Source organism: Numida meleagris, chromosome 6, assembly GCF_002078875.1.
Source record: "Numida meleagris isolate 19003 breed g44 Domestic line chromosome 6, NumMel1.0, whole genome shotgun sequence".
Taxonomy (NCBI): Eukaryota; Metazoa; Chordata; class Aves; order Galliformes; family Numididae; genus Numida; species Numida meleagris.
In genome coordinates this window covers 16,620,814-16,638,610 of record NC_034414.1, presented here as the reverse complement: position 1 = coordinate 16,638,610, position 17,797 = coordinate 16,620,814, and the positions used below count along the sequence as shown (strand labels likewise).

At 39.7% G+C, this 17,797-nt stretch overlaps 1 protein-coding gene across 2 annotated transcripts in view; it reads right to left on the bottom strand.

Annotated features, from left to right (window-relative positions):
- The window catches only part of LRP5 (LDL receptor related protein 5), a 136,948-nt gene that overhangs the window by 28,438 nt on the left and 90,713 nt on the right, over window positions 1-17,797 (bottom strand). For both annotated transcript variants that reach the window (XM_021401770.1, XM_021401771.1), the window contains exons 8-9: window positions 2,561-2,777; window positions 1,067-1,356 (exon numbers count right to left, since the gene is read on the bottom strand). In XM_021401770.1, the coding sequence (XP_021257445.1) occupies window positions 1,067-1,356; window positions 2,561-2,777 (507 nt within the window). The remainder of the gene's footprint in view (window positions 1-1,066; window positions 1,357-2,560; window positions 2,778-17,797) is intronic.

Sequence of the window (17,797 nt, the reverse complement as noted above, 5' to 3'; positions counted from 1 at the left end):
AAAGTACAGTATGATGGATAACTCAGGAGGCCATATACAAGTAAAATGTTGCCCAGTTCTACACAGAATCAGACTAGGATCTGAGTGATGCAGCTGAAGTAATGCATTTTCCACTACAAATAGTTAAGACAACCACAGCTTCAGCTTTCCATGTGCTTGCCTGAGATTTATTTAGAAACCATGTCTGCAACACACTGATTTTTTTATATTGGCACTGTTCCTAGAGTAAAGGTATCCACTTCAGTACTGTTAGTGCTGAAGCACAACCCTCGTTAGTCTTGAAGAGCTATGTAAACTAGCCCTACAAGTGAATTTTTCCTATTATGGTTGAGGTACATCGTCAAGACAACTACAATTGTACTTGGGAAAACTTATTAAGAGGCTCAGCAGAGAAATTCAGTTCCAGTGAAGTGAATGTCCCACTTTCTACCATTACTTAATTCACTTCAAAAAGTTAAGTAACACTGATAAACAACACAATGTTCATTTCAGCATGTACCTGGATATGAACCAAACACATGAGAAGGGAATTTCAAACTGCTAGGGAACACAAGGACACAGAGGACATGGAGGTGAGCAGGGGGCAATTAACATGACACGGAGAAAACCAGACAAGTTGCCTGGCGTATTCTGTGCAAAGCTGGAGCCATGGACTAACAGCAACCAATACAAAGTTCACTTGCCAGAAGCGAATATTAAGTAGGCTTGTCTTACAAATCAAAATTGGAAGGTAGTAGAAAGCCTGGGGGGTTGCCAAGCTTACTACGTGACATGAAAACAGCATTTCTACAATAAACACATATACGGATGCAGCATATGCAGCATCCGAGACCTCAGCATTCAGTGTGAGCAGACATCACTTCAGATTTTTATTTGAAATGGGAACATGCCTGTCACCCAACTGTGCATTCAACAATGCAACTGTCTTCATCTCCAAGAGTCTCCTTGGATGCAATTCAACGACAACATTAGCAACTGCAGGACAGATCATGTAACAGAGACCTTTGTTAGATCAAAGAAACTGCTCTGTGGCTTTATATTCAGGGAATTCACATGTCAGTAATACCTTCAAACTAACATCAGTCCAATAGATTCTGTTATCAGAAACATCAAAATCCAGAGCAGATGCCTCCTTGACTCCAGTAAGAGGAATAGCAACATCATTATTATTGGTTTCAAGGGAAATCCTATGAATTGCTGCTCTGCTTGTGAAAACTAAGAAGGCTTCAGGAATGATGCAAGTCTTCATGTCACTCAACAGCTCAAGGCCAATGGGACAGGCACACCTGGTCTCCTGTGGTGTAAAGAAACACAGATGGCTGCAGCCTCCGTTGTTCTCTGCACATGGATTAGTTCCTTAAAAACAAAACAAAACAGATATTGGTGTATTATGGAGATGGAGAGAAGCAGAAGAGTAAAGCTGAGTGAAAATGCAGTGCAACTATAAATTTTCAAAATAAGTAAACACTATGGGTTGTTAACAGAGTCGTTCAAAATTGGTTCTTTTCCTCTAGCCAGGCATTAGGAGGCTGGTCCTATCTTTCCTATATATGAAGAACAGCCAGAAAAATTTTTATAGCTCCCCCATAGACTAGTTCCTTTACCGAAGGCAAGCAATTATCCATATTGAGCTTGGCTGTTTTTGGTCCAGTACTCCATCTTTATACCTCTTTGAAATCATCAGTTTAAAAGATGCGTCTGAGTTCAATGATACAAAATAATGTGAAAAGAAGTGGATAACTGCAACTTTCCCAGTTGTTTAATCACTACAATCTCTCACATATTTTGTTCAAGCCAAGGACCGTGACCAGGCAGCATGGGAATGAGGAGGAAAGTAAGGATCAAAAGACAAATGAGTGTCTTTCTCCATCAGCTGGAACCAGGGATTTAGCTAAAGACATGCTATCACAAAAATATCTCCAAGATCAGTCTCATCCAGCTTTTAATTTTCCCTTTTTAAGACATACAGACTGATGTCAACTTATACCAAGTTACAATCCGAAGACTTGACCATCCTTCAAGTAAGATGAAGAGTTCCACATGCTTGTGAGAGTTTTCTGTAGTTCAGTCTGCCTGCTAATCTCTCAGGGCATTATTTAATTGCTGAGATATGTTAAAAATTAGAGTGCCATTTGCATTCAGGTATCTCTGTAACAGCCACTAACTCTGCCTGTACCATTCCAGGTAGTAAAAAGTATTCTGCCAATGGAAGAACACTGGGACTTGCTAGTGGAAAAGGACAACTAAAAATGGTGCAATCCTACGAGCACCAGAACTTCTATAGATCAGAGCCAGGAATAAAATTCTTCTCACAAAAATTCAGAGTGCAGTGGAAGCTGCAGAGGACTTATGTTGAATATCACTAAAAAAACGGAAGCCCAGATTTCTTTTGCAACAGTATATTTTCGCAACTTTACAAAACCAGGTGAACCTTTCCTTTAAAATATTTCAAACACCAAAGACCATCGTTTTTCTCATTACAAGCGATGAACAGCTGCTTAGTGAAAGCAAGAGTTTCTAGAAACTACTTCAGACTCACTCTATGATTAACCGCACTTACCAAAAACTTTGGTAACACTTGTTGCTTTAAGGCCCATCAAGTCTGGCAGCTGATCAATAATAATGTCTCTGCTCGCCCTTATCTTGTGAACTCTTTCAATGCTTCGCCTCTGCCAGTCAGTCCAGTAGATGTAATCACCCAGCAGCGTGAACCCAAATATATGTGGAAGTTTATCTTCTAAGAGGGTTTTCCTCATTGTTCCATCAACATTTATGACCTGTGGGACACATGAAAAAAAAAGGAAAAAATAAGTGCTATTTGAAAACGTTCACTGTGGACAACATCAAGTTCTGTATCACGTTTAATTCAAAAGACTATTATTTTCCTTTTCCAACATTACTCAAGCTTCCATCTTCTGCTAGAAATGTTTCATAGGTGGACAACCACTGCACTTTAATCTAGGCTACGCATTACCTGTCGTTGAGGCAGAAATTTAAACAATTTTCTCTCTACTGTCTTTCAATCATTATTTCTTTATTCTGAATCAAGATACCAAACTTGTACTTTGTAGGTAATTAAGCTGTCTTCCCTGTACAACATTTCTGTTTTCCTTTAAAGATTTGGAGACAAGTATGGTCATTTCAACTCTGTATTCCCCTGACTTGTAAACAGCTAAATGTTTAAGTGGTATTTATTTCATATTAAAAACATCCATAATCTGAAGGCAATGTAAGATTAATCCATTAGATGTCTAATAATCTAGTGGTCAGTCAAAATCAACAGTTTTATCACAATTTCATATAGATATTTAACAACAGTTATTTGTAAGGCTCTGCCCATACCTGGTAGACAATGGGTGCACACACTTTATTTTATGCATATGATTAGCGACAATCAAATCTTATTAAATTAGTATTTGACTTCTAACGTGGATACACTCCTGTGGTAGGTATCCAAATAATAACAACAATGGAAACCTCCAGATTGAAACTTACTGTTCCTATTACAGTCACTCTTGCAATACTTCACAAAATTGCGGAAGTAACACGCACCTCTTGGATTACACAGTTTTTTGGGGCACAACATTTCTGCTTGGAAGAAACGCAACTAATACATTGTCACCAATTCTACTAGATGAAACACAGCTGAAAAAAATCATAAATGCTAGCACACATGGAACACCCTGGATCTCCATACACCACCACTGCAACAGCAGAGGTAAGCAGTCAGCTGCTGCACCCTGTCTTGAACCACATTACACGCAAAAGAAATCATTGCTGTAACAGTTCATTTTGCACTGCTATAGCGCAAATGTCTTCAGGATTCCTTCCAGACAGAAAGCCTCCTGCTGGAGACGCTTAAATATAACACTGACATTCTTTAAAACTAAGTTTCGGAGGAGTTTTGTGTCATCCCATCCAGTATGTGATGAAGCAGCAGTGACTCGAGATTAATGCCTTTTTATTTCATGAAGCTAAATAAAGTACATTAAAAAAAAAGGTTATGTCTGCGGTTAAAAGCCAAATGGTTCTGCAATTATCTCATTACATCATGTCCAGGCAAACCCCAAACGCTCACTTATTTAGAACAGTATCAATCCCACAGGCTGTACTGCAGGTTCAAAAGTTCATTATGCATACTCAGGTGCCAGAGCCAAACTGGTGCATCATTCTGTAAATAAGACATTTCCTTCACAAACACAATGGTCCATCAGCAGGACGATGATCAAACCAGCACGTTTCTGACTACTTTTACAGATACAGACAGTGTAAGTATAGTTCAAGCACCAGAGCCGTTGACCAAATACACCAGTCTCAGATTGGATCCGAGGATACAGAAACGTATTTTTTAAAATTAATTTATATCCCTGCACACCTGTGCATATTGTCAACTAACACACTCACTACTGAAATTACCAATGAAACTGAATTACCAAATGAAAGCCTGTTAGGCAATCTAGTCCTCCTGATCAAGCATAGAAGAAATGGAGATAAAAAATGTGGAATCAGACAGCAAACAAATGTTTAATGGCTCACATTTTAGCTAAGAAGGAGATGGAATAAGCACTTCCTCTCTGTCTGAACACTCCCACTCCCCATTGCGTTGGCAGAACGCCTGTGGATCCCAGCAGGCTTCCCTTGGATGCAAAGGGCAGCTCTGACCTGGAGGGGTGGTGCAATGGGCTGTGGAGCCTTCCTGGTGGTAGCCAATCCATCGCAGTGGGTACGAAGTGCTAACTAAGTGAGTGCTAATTAGACTGCCTGGCAGCAGCAGCCTGGTCAAGCAGTTCAACAAGGTACAGACACATCGCCTTTTGGATTTTGTGCCTTTTGGATTTTGCTGTCATCCATCCAGAGTTTCATCTCCACTCCAGGGCATGAACTTCAACCACAAGGACACAGGAAAAGAAGCCCTACAAACAATCCTCACAATAAGGCCAGAAGCACAACTCATTCTGCTAAAACTGCGCAGCTCATAAAATATCCTATTATCTCATCATTTACTGCATGCAGCCTGTCAAATGCAGTCAAAGGGAAGCTGTTATGGAGCAGTTTTTCCCATTATTATGCACAACTTTTCTTCAACACACCTTAGAGGCAGAGGAGAGCAGGTGTTTTTTTCCTACTTCGAGTTTTCATCCTCTTTCAATAACTGATAAATGGATTTTTGACTTAGGTCAAAGGACAAATGCAACGCTAAAATCTGCTATGCTTTCCAAACGAAACACTGAAAGGTCTCCTTGAACAGACACACGCTAGAAGCCCCTGATTAGTCTTCAGACTTCAATCACAAATCTCTTAATGAGGCATCACAAAGCTCAGCCAAAACCTGTGGTGGGCAAAACAAAATCAACATCAAACACCTTAACAAACTGAATTACACACAAAAGCACGGTGAGGTGATAAGGTGCGCTGTTTTTTGTGTGTTTTTGATGCTGCTGCAGTGTATGCGAAGTGATTTAACATTTCCAAATATAACACTCAAAAGCTCTCGGCTCTTTGAAGATCATTAAAGTAAACAATGCAATTAAATTCTACACATCAGTGTGATTCATGTAGTCAAGTTGTATTTCAGGTGCATCTGTGAAAAACAACAACTATTCGGCATATATACAGAACGTTTTCTGACAGAACAACAAAGCAAATTCAGACACCTTGCTCTTATATTTAATTCATTAAGAAAAGACAAAATTTATTCAGTGCTACAAAGCTGAGACAAATGGAAACCAGTTCTCGGGATGAGCTAAATCTCTGTGTGCAGTAAGCGGACACAGTAGGTTAGTACTGATGAAACAACACAACTGCCATATTACTAGGTTGGTAGTCTTGCAGATCTGTGACTCTTTTCCCAGTGTGTGATTTTAGCCTGTGGGAAAGGAAAGATTCTTGAATGGCTTCTGACAGCTCTCTCCAGAAGACCCAGGTATCTCAAGGGAATTATCTCCAGTCTTTCTGGCTAGAGAAAGAACGTGAAGGAAATACCACATGGGTGGCAGTCAGCATGAGAGAAAAAGACAAAGAAAAAGGGAGAGAAATGGAAAACTCCAGGGGGTCAAAAAGCCTGCCGTCAAAAGAGCAGAGCAAAGCAGCTGTGAGCAGTCTGTACCACAGTCTATATTCAGCTGGGTTTAAGCCGTTCGTTAACATTTCCAACAGCTGAAGTAGAACCACCTTTCATCAATGCTTCAGGATAAAAGTGGACTCCTCCTTTTTCATTCTGAAGAGGTTTAATGCCAGGCATGTGTTGGCAGACACTGGCAAGCAGAAAAGAGAATAGAAGTAAAGCCAACAGTCCCAGAACCTACATATCAGAAAAGGTTGGAGGACAGTTGGACAGCAGATCTATCGGGACATTTACATGTAGAGTCTGCAGATTTGCAGACTCCACAATTTGTAAATGCAGGTAGTGAAACAGTACCGACCTTTACATACAGATTCTTTTCTCTAAGAGACTTTTCATCATTTTCCACTACAGATCACATTTTAGCTTGTTGCGGATGTAGCAGGAGAAGATACTTCTCTGTGGCTACACATGGGTCAGATTTTCACTCTTGTAACACAAAAGCCACTTTGAGATGTTCAATAAAAAGGATTACAAGTGGGATTACCAAATGCCATGACTCTTTTTGACAGCCTTCCCTCACAAGCACCTTCACAAACCTGAAGTATAGCAGTAATGGCCAACTCTCTTCAAAGACCCACACTGGCACACAGAAAAACAAAAAGTAGTTGGCGCACAATAATAATAAAAGCCTGTCTTAGGACAGCTCTCAAAAATGCCTCCAATCCTAAGAGATCTATCATAGAATCATAGAATTAGCTAGGTTGGAAAAGACCTACAAGATCACCTAGTCCAACAACCCACCTACCACCAATAACCCCACTAAACCATGTCTCTCAACACTTATCTGAACGCTTCTTGAACACCTCCAGGGACAGTGACTCAACCACCTCCCTGGGCAGCCCATTCCAGCGCCTGACCACTCTTTCAGAAAAATAATATTTCCTAATGTCCAGCCTTAATCTCCCCTGGTGCAACTTGAAGCCATTCCCCCTCGTCCTGTCACTAGTTACAAGAGAGAAGAGGCCGACCCCCAGCTCACTACAACCTCCCTTCAGGTAGTTATAGAGAGTGATAAGGTCCCCCCTGAGCCTCCTCTTCTCCAGACTGAAGGAGATTAATTAATATCCATTAATTAGGATTTAAAACTATAAGGCAGAAACTATATTCACAATACCATACAAAGATATGGCTATCAACAAAGTTCATTTCATTCTGACTACGCAATGTCATCTCATACAGAATGGTTTCAATTTGTTCTGTCTCATACAAATAAAATCTACACTATCAAATGAATATAAAATGTTAATTAGCAACCTGTTAAAAAAAAAATCCCAGAAAAACCTACAAACAAGGCAAATGCAACAGAGTATAACTTTAAGTTACTAAAAATACAGTCTTAAGTAATTTATAATGATCTCCTGTTTTCACTGGGAGATATAAAAACAAAATATATTCCTATACCTGTGCTGAAAATATCAGCATGTAAAGTGGCTATTTATTTGCAGCACAGATCTGTTCATACTTTTCATATTAAATTACCACCATACCTGATGATCTTCAATGACTTGTCTCCTGGGACACAGAGAGCATTGCATTTTCAGACAGACTTTACAAAACACAAGCACAGGTAATAAGCTCCTACAGACACTGATTAATAGATAAATTTCTTCTTGTTGGGAAGGTGGTGTTAGCATGATTGCAATCTTGAACCTGTTTACATTTTATGAATCTAATCTAGGAACAACTAATGTCCTCCGTATGAAGCACTGTTACATCAGCCTAACATTTCCAGAACTTAGTTCTGCTTACAGGATATCAAACAGTTAAAGGTGCAGCTGGTAAATTCTGCAACTGTTCTCTGCTAAGCAGGAACATTATGGCATGCTTAGCTCCTTAAAAGGGGAAAAAGTTAAATGCAAACATACTCAAAACTAATTTATGGCAACTGGTGGCTAGAACCTAAAGCACAGATGTTGTACTGAATCAGTATTTCAATTTGATTTTTAGGTGGGAGTTGCTTATTTAATACACTTCAGGGAAATCTTACCTTCTGTAAACAAACTTTTTAATTTTGAAACATTGAGCACTGCTGTAAGTTGTTTAAAGGGGCCTCCAGCAACTCTGAAATGTAGCTAGCATCCATTATGAAAAAAATATTCCTCTCCAACTATAGTTAAGTAGTCTGGAAACGGGAAAGGATATATAGGTTTTAAAATAAAAAAAATACGTCTAGTTCTTTCCTTGCTTTTCTCCTCATCTCCCTTTCCTCCAAAGTGATTTGAATAGTCCTGTAACATTTTTACCTGCTCCTTAGCAAAACCAAACATCTTCCCAACTCTGTAGATACTCAGAAGTCCATGGAAATAGCACATCATAGAAATCCTTGAACTTGCACTTGAACTGAAGTTGATGGTGGCATCAGTTCTGGTCAACTTTTCTAAAGAAAAGACTTGTCTCCTTTTCCAGCGTTACCATGGTAACCCTAGCTTGAAATTAAATAGAAATTAAGTAAATGTGGTATTTACCACTCCTATTTCTCTCTTTTAAATAATCTGTTTACGGACAACGAGAGATCCATGAGCAATTGGTTGAGAAATACCAGTCTAGTCAAAATGCCCTCTTGAGCTTTTCCCTTCTCCAGCCAGCTTCTGCCCTTGAGAGGAGCAGAGGGGCAGGCTGGTGACCAGCAACATGACACAGGGCTGGAACTCATGAACGCAAACCCGAAGTCATTTCTCCTAGCAGCAGCAGGCAGAGCTCACATCTAGACTGGATAGGGCACTTCTGGTTCACAATGCTTGTAACAAAGATAAATGAAGAGGCTGAAAGGAAGGGAGAATTGCAGAAAACATGCAAATTACTGTAGAATATCAAAGACCAGAGCTAATTTATACAAACCAGAATTTTTAAAAGAAATCTGCTAAAAAATTACATACATGTACAGCAGCAAGCACAACAGCATTCAACCTGGATGTAACTTTTATCTGCCAACATAAAACAAAGGCATAACCCCAACAAAGCACTTGCTTATGCATAGCACGACACTGTTGGTTTTTGTTTGCTTTTTATTTTTTATTTTTAATGCAGCATTAAGGCACGCATTCTAAATTGACCTAAAATATTTGCAGTCATATTATTGGTCTACTTGCAAATTTCCCTACAGAAAACTTACAAATTAATCAGAAACATATGTTCAAGCTTTATTTAAACCTGCTGGAATTTCAACAAGAAGAAGCCTTAGGAAATCACTGGTAAGTTGCCTATGAAAATTTTAAAAAATAAAATAAATCTATAGTTCTACATGAAGTACCTGACACAGCCATTTTATTTTCAAACAAAAAAAGCAGTGAGTAATCATCTAAAAATGATTACTTCTGAACAAGAACTTGAGCTACGAATACTTAGCATTTGCAAACAAAATGTGCTCAATAAATGTAATTCCAAAGCTGATTTATACAATACATTACAGACCATTATTTTAACCTTGCTAAAGTAGTCAGATTTCACGTACTCAAAATTATAAACCGTAACAGCAACAAGCCGTAAGGCAGTTTTAAACTCAGTCTGCTTCGCTGGCCTAATCCATTAAAACAAATGCAATTAGGGGTTTTGATAATATTTCAGAGAGATCACAAGCTAATTTAACTGCAAGGCTATCCCACTACTCTAGAACATTAACCTGTTCTGGAGAGGTGGGTGCCGTAAGTTAAGTTATTCTGTGAGGAAGGCTGGATTACTCCTGATCTTTCTTAAGGAAAACAAAAACTATTCACTTCTCCTTTATTTTAGTTTAATCTTATGACATCAGCCTTGCCCAAAGTAAGGTTTCAGAAAAAAGCAGCAGTTCATTTCAGTGCAGAGAATGAAAGCCATAGAAGCTTCTTTAACTTTTAGAACAATGAATTAAAGAGAAGCCTATTTTCAGCTCAGAAATTACCTCCATACTCCGAGGTTCATAGATCCAAGAAAGACTGATGGAGCGTGGACAGAGTATTTTAATGAAATATCAAATGGGGTTTAGAGGTGGTAGTAGAGATAGACTTCTCTGTAACGGAGTTCATGTCAATAGCCCTAGTTAGCATCAGATCCTAAAGTGCTCACCTGGCAATGAAAGAGATCAAGGGCACAATGGAAAGATGTTGCAGAGGTATTCACAGAAGCCCATTTAGAAATTAGAAAACTAATGTTAGATAAAAATTCAAATTCTACTGGTAAATGAATCTAGAAGCTGCTCCTGTTAAATCATCAAAGAGTGTTTGCTGCAAACACTTTCGTGTAAAAAAGAAATCTTTCCTGTCAAGAAAAGTTGAAGTATAGTAATTCACATAGTATTATTTCTTCTCAAGTTGGTACACTTAGAAACGTTAATTAGATTTCCAAGTCCCTTTTTTGTTTCTTTCAGAGCTATGTGAAGGCACGAAATGGGTTCTCCTGGCTTTCATTGCTACCAGCGCAAAACTATTTGATATGCTTCCTAAGAAGTAGTTCTTCAATCTTTCCTTCCCCTTGCTTGTGGCTCAGAATTAAGAGCTATGAAAGCCAGTGTAGTTTAACAGGTACCCATAAGAAGGACTAAGTCTTCTCCCAGGTGAAGACTTGTCTCTGCAAACTTCAGAATATTTAAGCAGAAGTGAAGTTTTAGGATGCTCGTTTACCTTTCTCAACAGAGACACGTAAGCTGAGGCTAGAATTTTACCACACAATGGCACTGTAGTTTCGTGATCAGTTTAAACTGACACAGCCATTGGAAAAGATTGTCCAAAACTCACTCCTACACACCAGCCTTTGCAGCTCATTCTCATTGCATTCTGTGCCAGTATACACATTTCTGTGGCTGTTCCGTCAACCAGATCAAGGATTTAATTCAGAAAAAAACTAACTTCTTTTCCTGTTCTTTCTCAGCTACAGTGCTGACTTAAATGTCAATATTTTGCTATAAATCTCATTTGAAGGTTCTTGACTCAGTTGTGACCTAAAGCAAAGTGCTCTTAGGATACTTTTCCACCAACCTTTCTTGGACAGCACTGAAGGCCTAGATTCCAGGTAACACATCAGAAACTCCTGCCTGTCCTGGGATGTATGCTATCAGGTGGCCTGTGTGAACAAAATCCAGCTGAAGAAACACCATAAAGCTGTAGGTAGAAAGGAAGAGGGAGCCACAAGTACAGAAACCTTTTCTCCAGCATTCCACTTCCAGCCCTGCAAAATTACTGCATATTCTCAACTGCCTAAATGACACAGTTACAGTAAAGAACGATATATAATGATCACCAGTTTCTGTTTGAGGGAGATGGTAGATTTAGGTCAGGTATAAGGAAAAAGTCTTTTCAATAAGGGTGGTGAGGCACTGGCACAGGTTGCCCAGAGAGGTGGTGGGTGTCCCATCCCTGGAGACATCCAAGGCCAGGTTGGATGGGGCTGTGAGCACCTGATCTAGTGTAGGTGGCCCCATTCCTTAGCTGAAAGTAAACTGTCTGGAAATTCATTCAGAATTTGCACAAAAATATTAGTGTTCTGTGAAGTCATTTTATTATCAGTTTTCTTAACAAAGGCACAGAGATGAGCGTTTCCCACCTCCACTATTTGCACTCCACCTTACACCCTATAAGTTCTTCTGCACTGTGGTCTCCAGCACATATGGAATGGATAGCAAACCGACAATCCGCCAGCTGTGGTGGTGACTGCGAACCACACCACTGCTATAAAACAAGAAACTTCAATCCCAGTTTCGGTGCAATTATGTTAATAAGCCACAAACATAACCAGAACAGAAAAAAAAAACTACTCTGAATTTTCTTTTACTTTAGATTGATTTAATTAGATTGAGAGAAAGAGGAAGAGCAAAGAAAAAAATTGCTGAAGTTCTGGGTTTTTTAAAATTATTTTTTACAAAACTTTGGCGTTTTTCCTTCTAAATTCAGACAAGTCCTTTAAAACATAGTTTTATACAGTAAAAGTCAAAATCCTTATATTTCAGATAGATTTCCAGGCATTTTTTAAAACGTATGTATTGCTAACTATATACAATTCCCATTTGGTTTTGCCATCTGTAGGTTTTAACTGTTCCACAGGTGTGCAAATACATATGTAGCCAGGAGCTGTATCTAGAAAGACAGGGCTTGCAAGCATATTTTGAAGTAATAAACTCATAATAGGTGACAGACTTGCTCTTGCAATAGCTCCTTTCGTGGCACCACAGCTTGTCCTAGTTGGTGAACCTTTTAGTAGCAGTAGTAGAAGTACCACCTGTGCAGTATTACCAAATATTTCTTCAGGCTTCCATTTTGTCAGATCTATATGATTCCATCCAAATCAAAAGCTTACTCTATTGCATCAGAAAAACTGGAGGAATTGTTGATGTAGTGGGAAAATCTGCATGCCATATGCCGAACTATCAGGACACCCCATACCAAAGATACTGTGAGCTAAACTTAATTGTGCCATTGTGATGAAACAAACCACTGTTTCTTGACAGACTGGTACCAAAGAGGAAAAAAAAGCTGTGTCTCAGTACGTATTGTGGGCACTCAGAAGACTCTTGTAATTCTAGGTTGAGACAGAAGGCATCAGATTCAGGTTTTGATAGGTAAGAGACTATCAGTTAACAAATATTTACGAATAACAGATATTTCACTATTCCTTTCTTAGCATTTATTTAACATTAATTTTTAGGAAAGAATTTGTATTCTTTAAGTTTGTCCTTCCTAGAGCTTCTGATTAAAGAAAGCAGATGACTTAGGTGCTCTATAATCTGAATTATAAAAGAAAAAGTAAACAATTGTACTGGGGAGAGTGGGGTGGAACATGCCTAACACAAGAACACAGTTTCACTGGCTCCCAACACACTCTACTACAGGACTTATTCCCCACACTATCTGCAGACTAATGCTCCTGCTTTATCCAAACATTTGAGGACAATGCATATGGGTTTTCCCTCTCCTCTTGCCACTCCCCCTCCCCCCCCCCAAAAAAAAGTCTGCCTTTATAAAGGAACAAACATACTATGATTTGCGGGTTACACTTGCGATGTTCTCTGCAAGCTTTATCTAGTGAACATCCAAGCTCTTTTCTTTGACTTTTTAGTCAAGACATAGTCTTTCTCAACATAACACAACTAATACTCTACTCATTCCTTTAGCCAACTTTAAAACACAGAAAGCAGCTCATAAAAAGGCTAGACAGTCTATTTCAGCTACCTTCTGCCTTTTCATTTAAGAAGTCTGCTTCAAAAGCACATCAGCTATTCAAAATGAGACACTGTGCTGCATTCATACTCCACGTGTATAAATCATTCCCTCCAGCATCTCACTCAAGGGTCAAGTCCAGCTCCAGAGAATGTTGGCCGAGTTCCACCTCGCAGGAAATTTACCTCCCATGGGGCTCTAGGTAGAAGATTCTCAGTGCCAGCTGAAGTACATTAACGGGCTGTGGAGCCCCTGCTTTACTAGAGATCTCTGCCAACCCCACATGGTAGTAATTGCTCATTTAGCAAACTCAGTAATTGACAATGTTTTTTTTTCAGTATAATCTCCACCAAGTTTGCAAGCCTGCAAGAAGACCTGGTTTCAGTTTTCATGGACACAAATATTCAACTTCTTTTCTATAGTTAGATTTAAACTTTGGCTCAATGTTCAGGGCCCCAACACTTGTGAGGCATTCTATCTCTGTTCCAAAAAGGGCTCAGCATTCCTGCATTAGATCCAGCTATACTTTTGAGCTAATACCTCACACAGCACTTTTAGCTTTAAGGTTGCTGTACCATTCAGTGGAAGGCACAGAAAGAAAGGATGCAAGATTTTCAGGGATAAGACTGGCCTCATCCTGGCCTTTTAAAAGTTAGTTCCTTAGGCGTGTTTCTTTTTCATTTATAATTATCTGAAAGGATTTCATTTCTATATACCATTTTACCAGTAATGGTGAACAACTCCCTTGTAAAATGCTCTAGAGAAGGTTAAAATACAATTTTTAAGGCACTCATTATCTCTTGCAAGAAAAAGCCTACGGCTAGCTGCATCTTAATATAGCTCTACTTAGCACCGCTTATAGAGAGAAAACAAGTGTCAGTAATTAATCTGTGATGCGTGCTCCAAGAGTGATATACGTCAACATCAGATTTCCTTCTTACAAATGCATAAAGTCATCATACTACATAGCCTTCCAGCAAGTACATTTAAATTGGGAACTGCAGGCCAAAGACCACCTAACAGACTTGTACTCTCACACAGACTGATACAATAGCATAAGAAATTTCCACTGTGATATTCAACTCATCCAAGTTGTGGAATGAGGAAGCTGACTCGTGTGTTCAGAAACTAAGAATAATTAGTCACAAGTGAGCGTGTGAGCCGCACTTGGATCATTTCTGCAAAGTGAATGCGTTTGAAACAAGCTTGCCCTGTGTCACATGAAAATCTGCAGACAGGCACAGGTATAAGACAGGGCTCAGGAAGAGCTCCAGACCTAGCTAGCTTCATCTCTGAGGGAAGCCAGCAGATACGTGCGCTTCCTGTGGCATCAGTTGGTTGGTTGGGTTTTTTTTCTGCCAGTTCAGCAAGCAGCGCCCAGTCAGAACTGTAGGATCTAGCTGTGCTCATCTTGACTTCTGAGAGCCACAAGATCTTTTTTTCTCTTCACCAAGTCACTTCCAATATGAGCAGGATCCGCACCACCACCTCAGCCAGAGTAAAAGAAGGAGCTGGATGGAGAACATGTTGCGTTGAAGCAGAGTTCAAGAGAGAGAAGCAAAAGCAGAACTAGTGTGGCAGATGCAAAGATATCTAACAACAATAAACTTACCAGTCTGTCTGCAGCAGAGAAAGGGAAGACAAAGACAGACTGCCGTATGCTAAGCAGCTGCCGTTCTGCCTAGTTCAGAGAGCAGCAGACCTAGTGGACCTGCCTTTCAGAAGATGCCATCTCTGACTCATAAGGATGAACATCAATATAAAACAGAGGGTATACTCATTCTGTAATGTTGAAAAGCTCTTGTTCCCTCAAGACAGAGAATTGAGCATTCAGTAGGCAGGGATGTAGGTTTCATGTAGCTGAGACAAGGGATTGATAACATTTATAATTCTTTAAGTGTTCTTCCATAAATTGGTAGGAAATTTATCTTAAACACATAACTCCCTCCTGTGCTTCACGGGATGTCTGCATATACGGTTGCAGACCATTAATAACCCCTCAGATCTATTAGCAGGTTACAGAAATTATCACCACTGTACCTGCCTATTAAGTGGTGACCGGAGATGGTTTCTGGCCTTGGTCTTCACTCATCGAAGAGGTCCCGATCTCCTGGTATGCAAGTGCCAGAATGACATTTGTTTGTTGAAGTGGAGTAGGTAGAAATGGAGGACAAAAGGGGAAGCATGTAAAATAAATCCAAATTTTCAATATTTAAGAGACGCACTGGAAAGCTGAGGGAGCAAACAAGGAACAAGAATGACTCCCAGTTTGTTTTGAGAAAGGAGAACCTTCCTAGGTCAAATGAGATTTTAACATCCAAATTAAAGAACGGGACCAATTTCTTCAAGAAAAGCGGTAAGCAAATGATCTTGTCAGTGCAGAAGAGAACACGAAAGGGGAAAGAGCAAAACAGACTGGCTGGAACACAGCGAATATTAAATATTTATTAAAGAACCCTCTAAACAAGAACTTAATCACTATTTGGACCTGCACTGGTAACACTCAGCACTTTCTCCAAATCCCATCCCTTCTTCCAATGCTTGGCTGGGAAGAGTTGCTCCATTTCTTTATTTCTAACCTGGCTTCCTGCAAGACTGAACGAGTCTCTTTATTTCAGTGCCTCTCCCTCCCTCTCCCCTTTTGTTTTGTCTGTTTAGTTTTAGGACTTGGTGGGTGGCTGCTTGTTGGTTGTTTTTTTTTTTGCTTTTTTTTTTTTTTAATTGTTGGTTGTTTTTTTTTTTTAGGGGTGTGGGGAGGGGCTGTAGCTTCTATTTGGCATTGTACTTAAGTCTTCAGCTCTCAAGACAAACTGATTGGGTGGGAATCTTGGCTTAAATTCTAATATAAATGTTTCAAGTGTTCTTGGTTTCAGAGAAATTTTAAAAATGTAACATGAATCTCTGAAAGGCTTAAAAGAAAAGGGCAAAAGGCAAGTTATAAAAAGTCAATTTAAGTCCCCATTTTTTAGGTAAATCATCTTTAGGCAGAAGAGCTGTTTCATGCATGAGCTGTACTGCCTGGGGCAATGGGACAAACCCATCGTCTGGGTTTAGTAATGCTGGAACAGCCACACACTGTGTTTTCAGGCTGTGACTGGCATTAGCAAGATTCAGACTTCATTAGGAAGCAAAAAAATAATCTTAACTTTGTCCCTGCCAGGAACTTTCTCATGAAAGCCTGCCTTGAGTAAAGGCTGAGTAAGAGTTTCAGGACCTGGAGACACATGTGTGCATAAACACTGGTATATGCATACGTATGTGTGTGTATGTCTGTGTGTTTTTAATATGTTTTCAGAAATCCTGTTTCCTGTTGGAAAATTCAAAGGCATGAATAACCCACCCATAGACAAATCAGTTACATATTCTTTACTTCTCAAGCCAAATTTTCCCGGAGATATATAATGAGATTTTACATACTTTGTGCCTCTCTGACTAATTAGATCAATGCAGGCTACTCCCCCTGTCCCTCCCTTTTCGTTGTAGGGACTTTCATTGCCTGTAGCTACACAAGCGTGGTTGCTTCTGCCAAATATTTGGAGATACTGCTAATGGCTTCATTTGAACTTCACATTGCGGCATTTCAGTACGGAGGATGGGGGCTGTGTATTTTAATCCATATTGTGATTGCTTTGAAGTTGTTTGTAATGAGGAGTATGTTTGTATTTATATATCAGAGCTGTTATAGGAATTTGTGATTCCCAAAGGATTAGATTTCCACTATCAAACAAACATAGTGCATACTTAGGAGGGGGAATACATCTAGAGGTCAATTTTCCACTCCAGCTACAGTGCTCAGCTTCTTTCACAGTTCTTTTCAGCCACAGATTCAAGCACTTTGTACGAAAAGCTGTCAGTTATCTCTGTCCTGCAAGCAGGGAAACTGAGTCAGGAATCTACCGCACACTCAGCAGGTCAGACAAAGGGCTGATGCAGCAGCAAAGCTGCAGGATGCCCTGCTGCCTCCACACTGACACTGCCAACCCACGTTCTCAAGAAAAAAAAAAAAAAAAAAAAGCACAGGAAGCACCAGAAATAAGAATCCATAGATTTCACATCCCTAGCAGCCAGTACATGAGGACACAAAGAACAAAGTTGAGGAGACGATTTGGCTTGAAGACGTTTTTAAAAGGAATCATAGAATCACCAAGGTTGGAAAAGACCTCTAAGATCATCCAGTCCAAACATCCACCTATCACCAATATTTCCCACTAAACCATGTCCCTCCATACAATGTCTAAATGTTTCTTGAACGCCTCCAGGGATGGTGACTCCACCACCTCCTTGGAGGCAAATACAAGGAACACACAGCTCTCTGTCACTCCTGCAACTTTCAAGTGCTGCAAATCCTTGTGCACAGGTGCCAAGTAGAGACGAACTCTACGTCCACAAGCTATACTACCTTCTTCTCCCTTTAGAAGCCAGAAGTCCTCTTACAGATTATTACAGACTCTTGAAAGCAGGCATTTACATCAAAAATCAAGAACGCAATTCATCCATGCAAAACAAGAAAATGATATCTCATTGCTAATCTCTCCAAGGTCTTAGTACT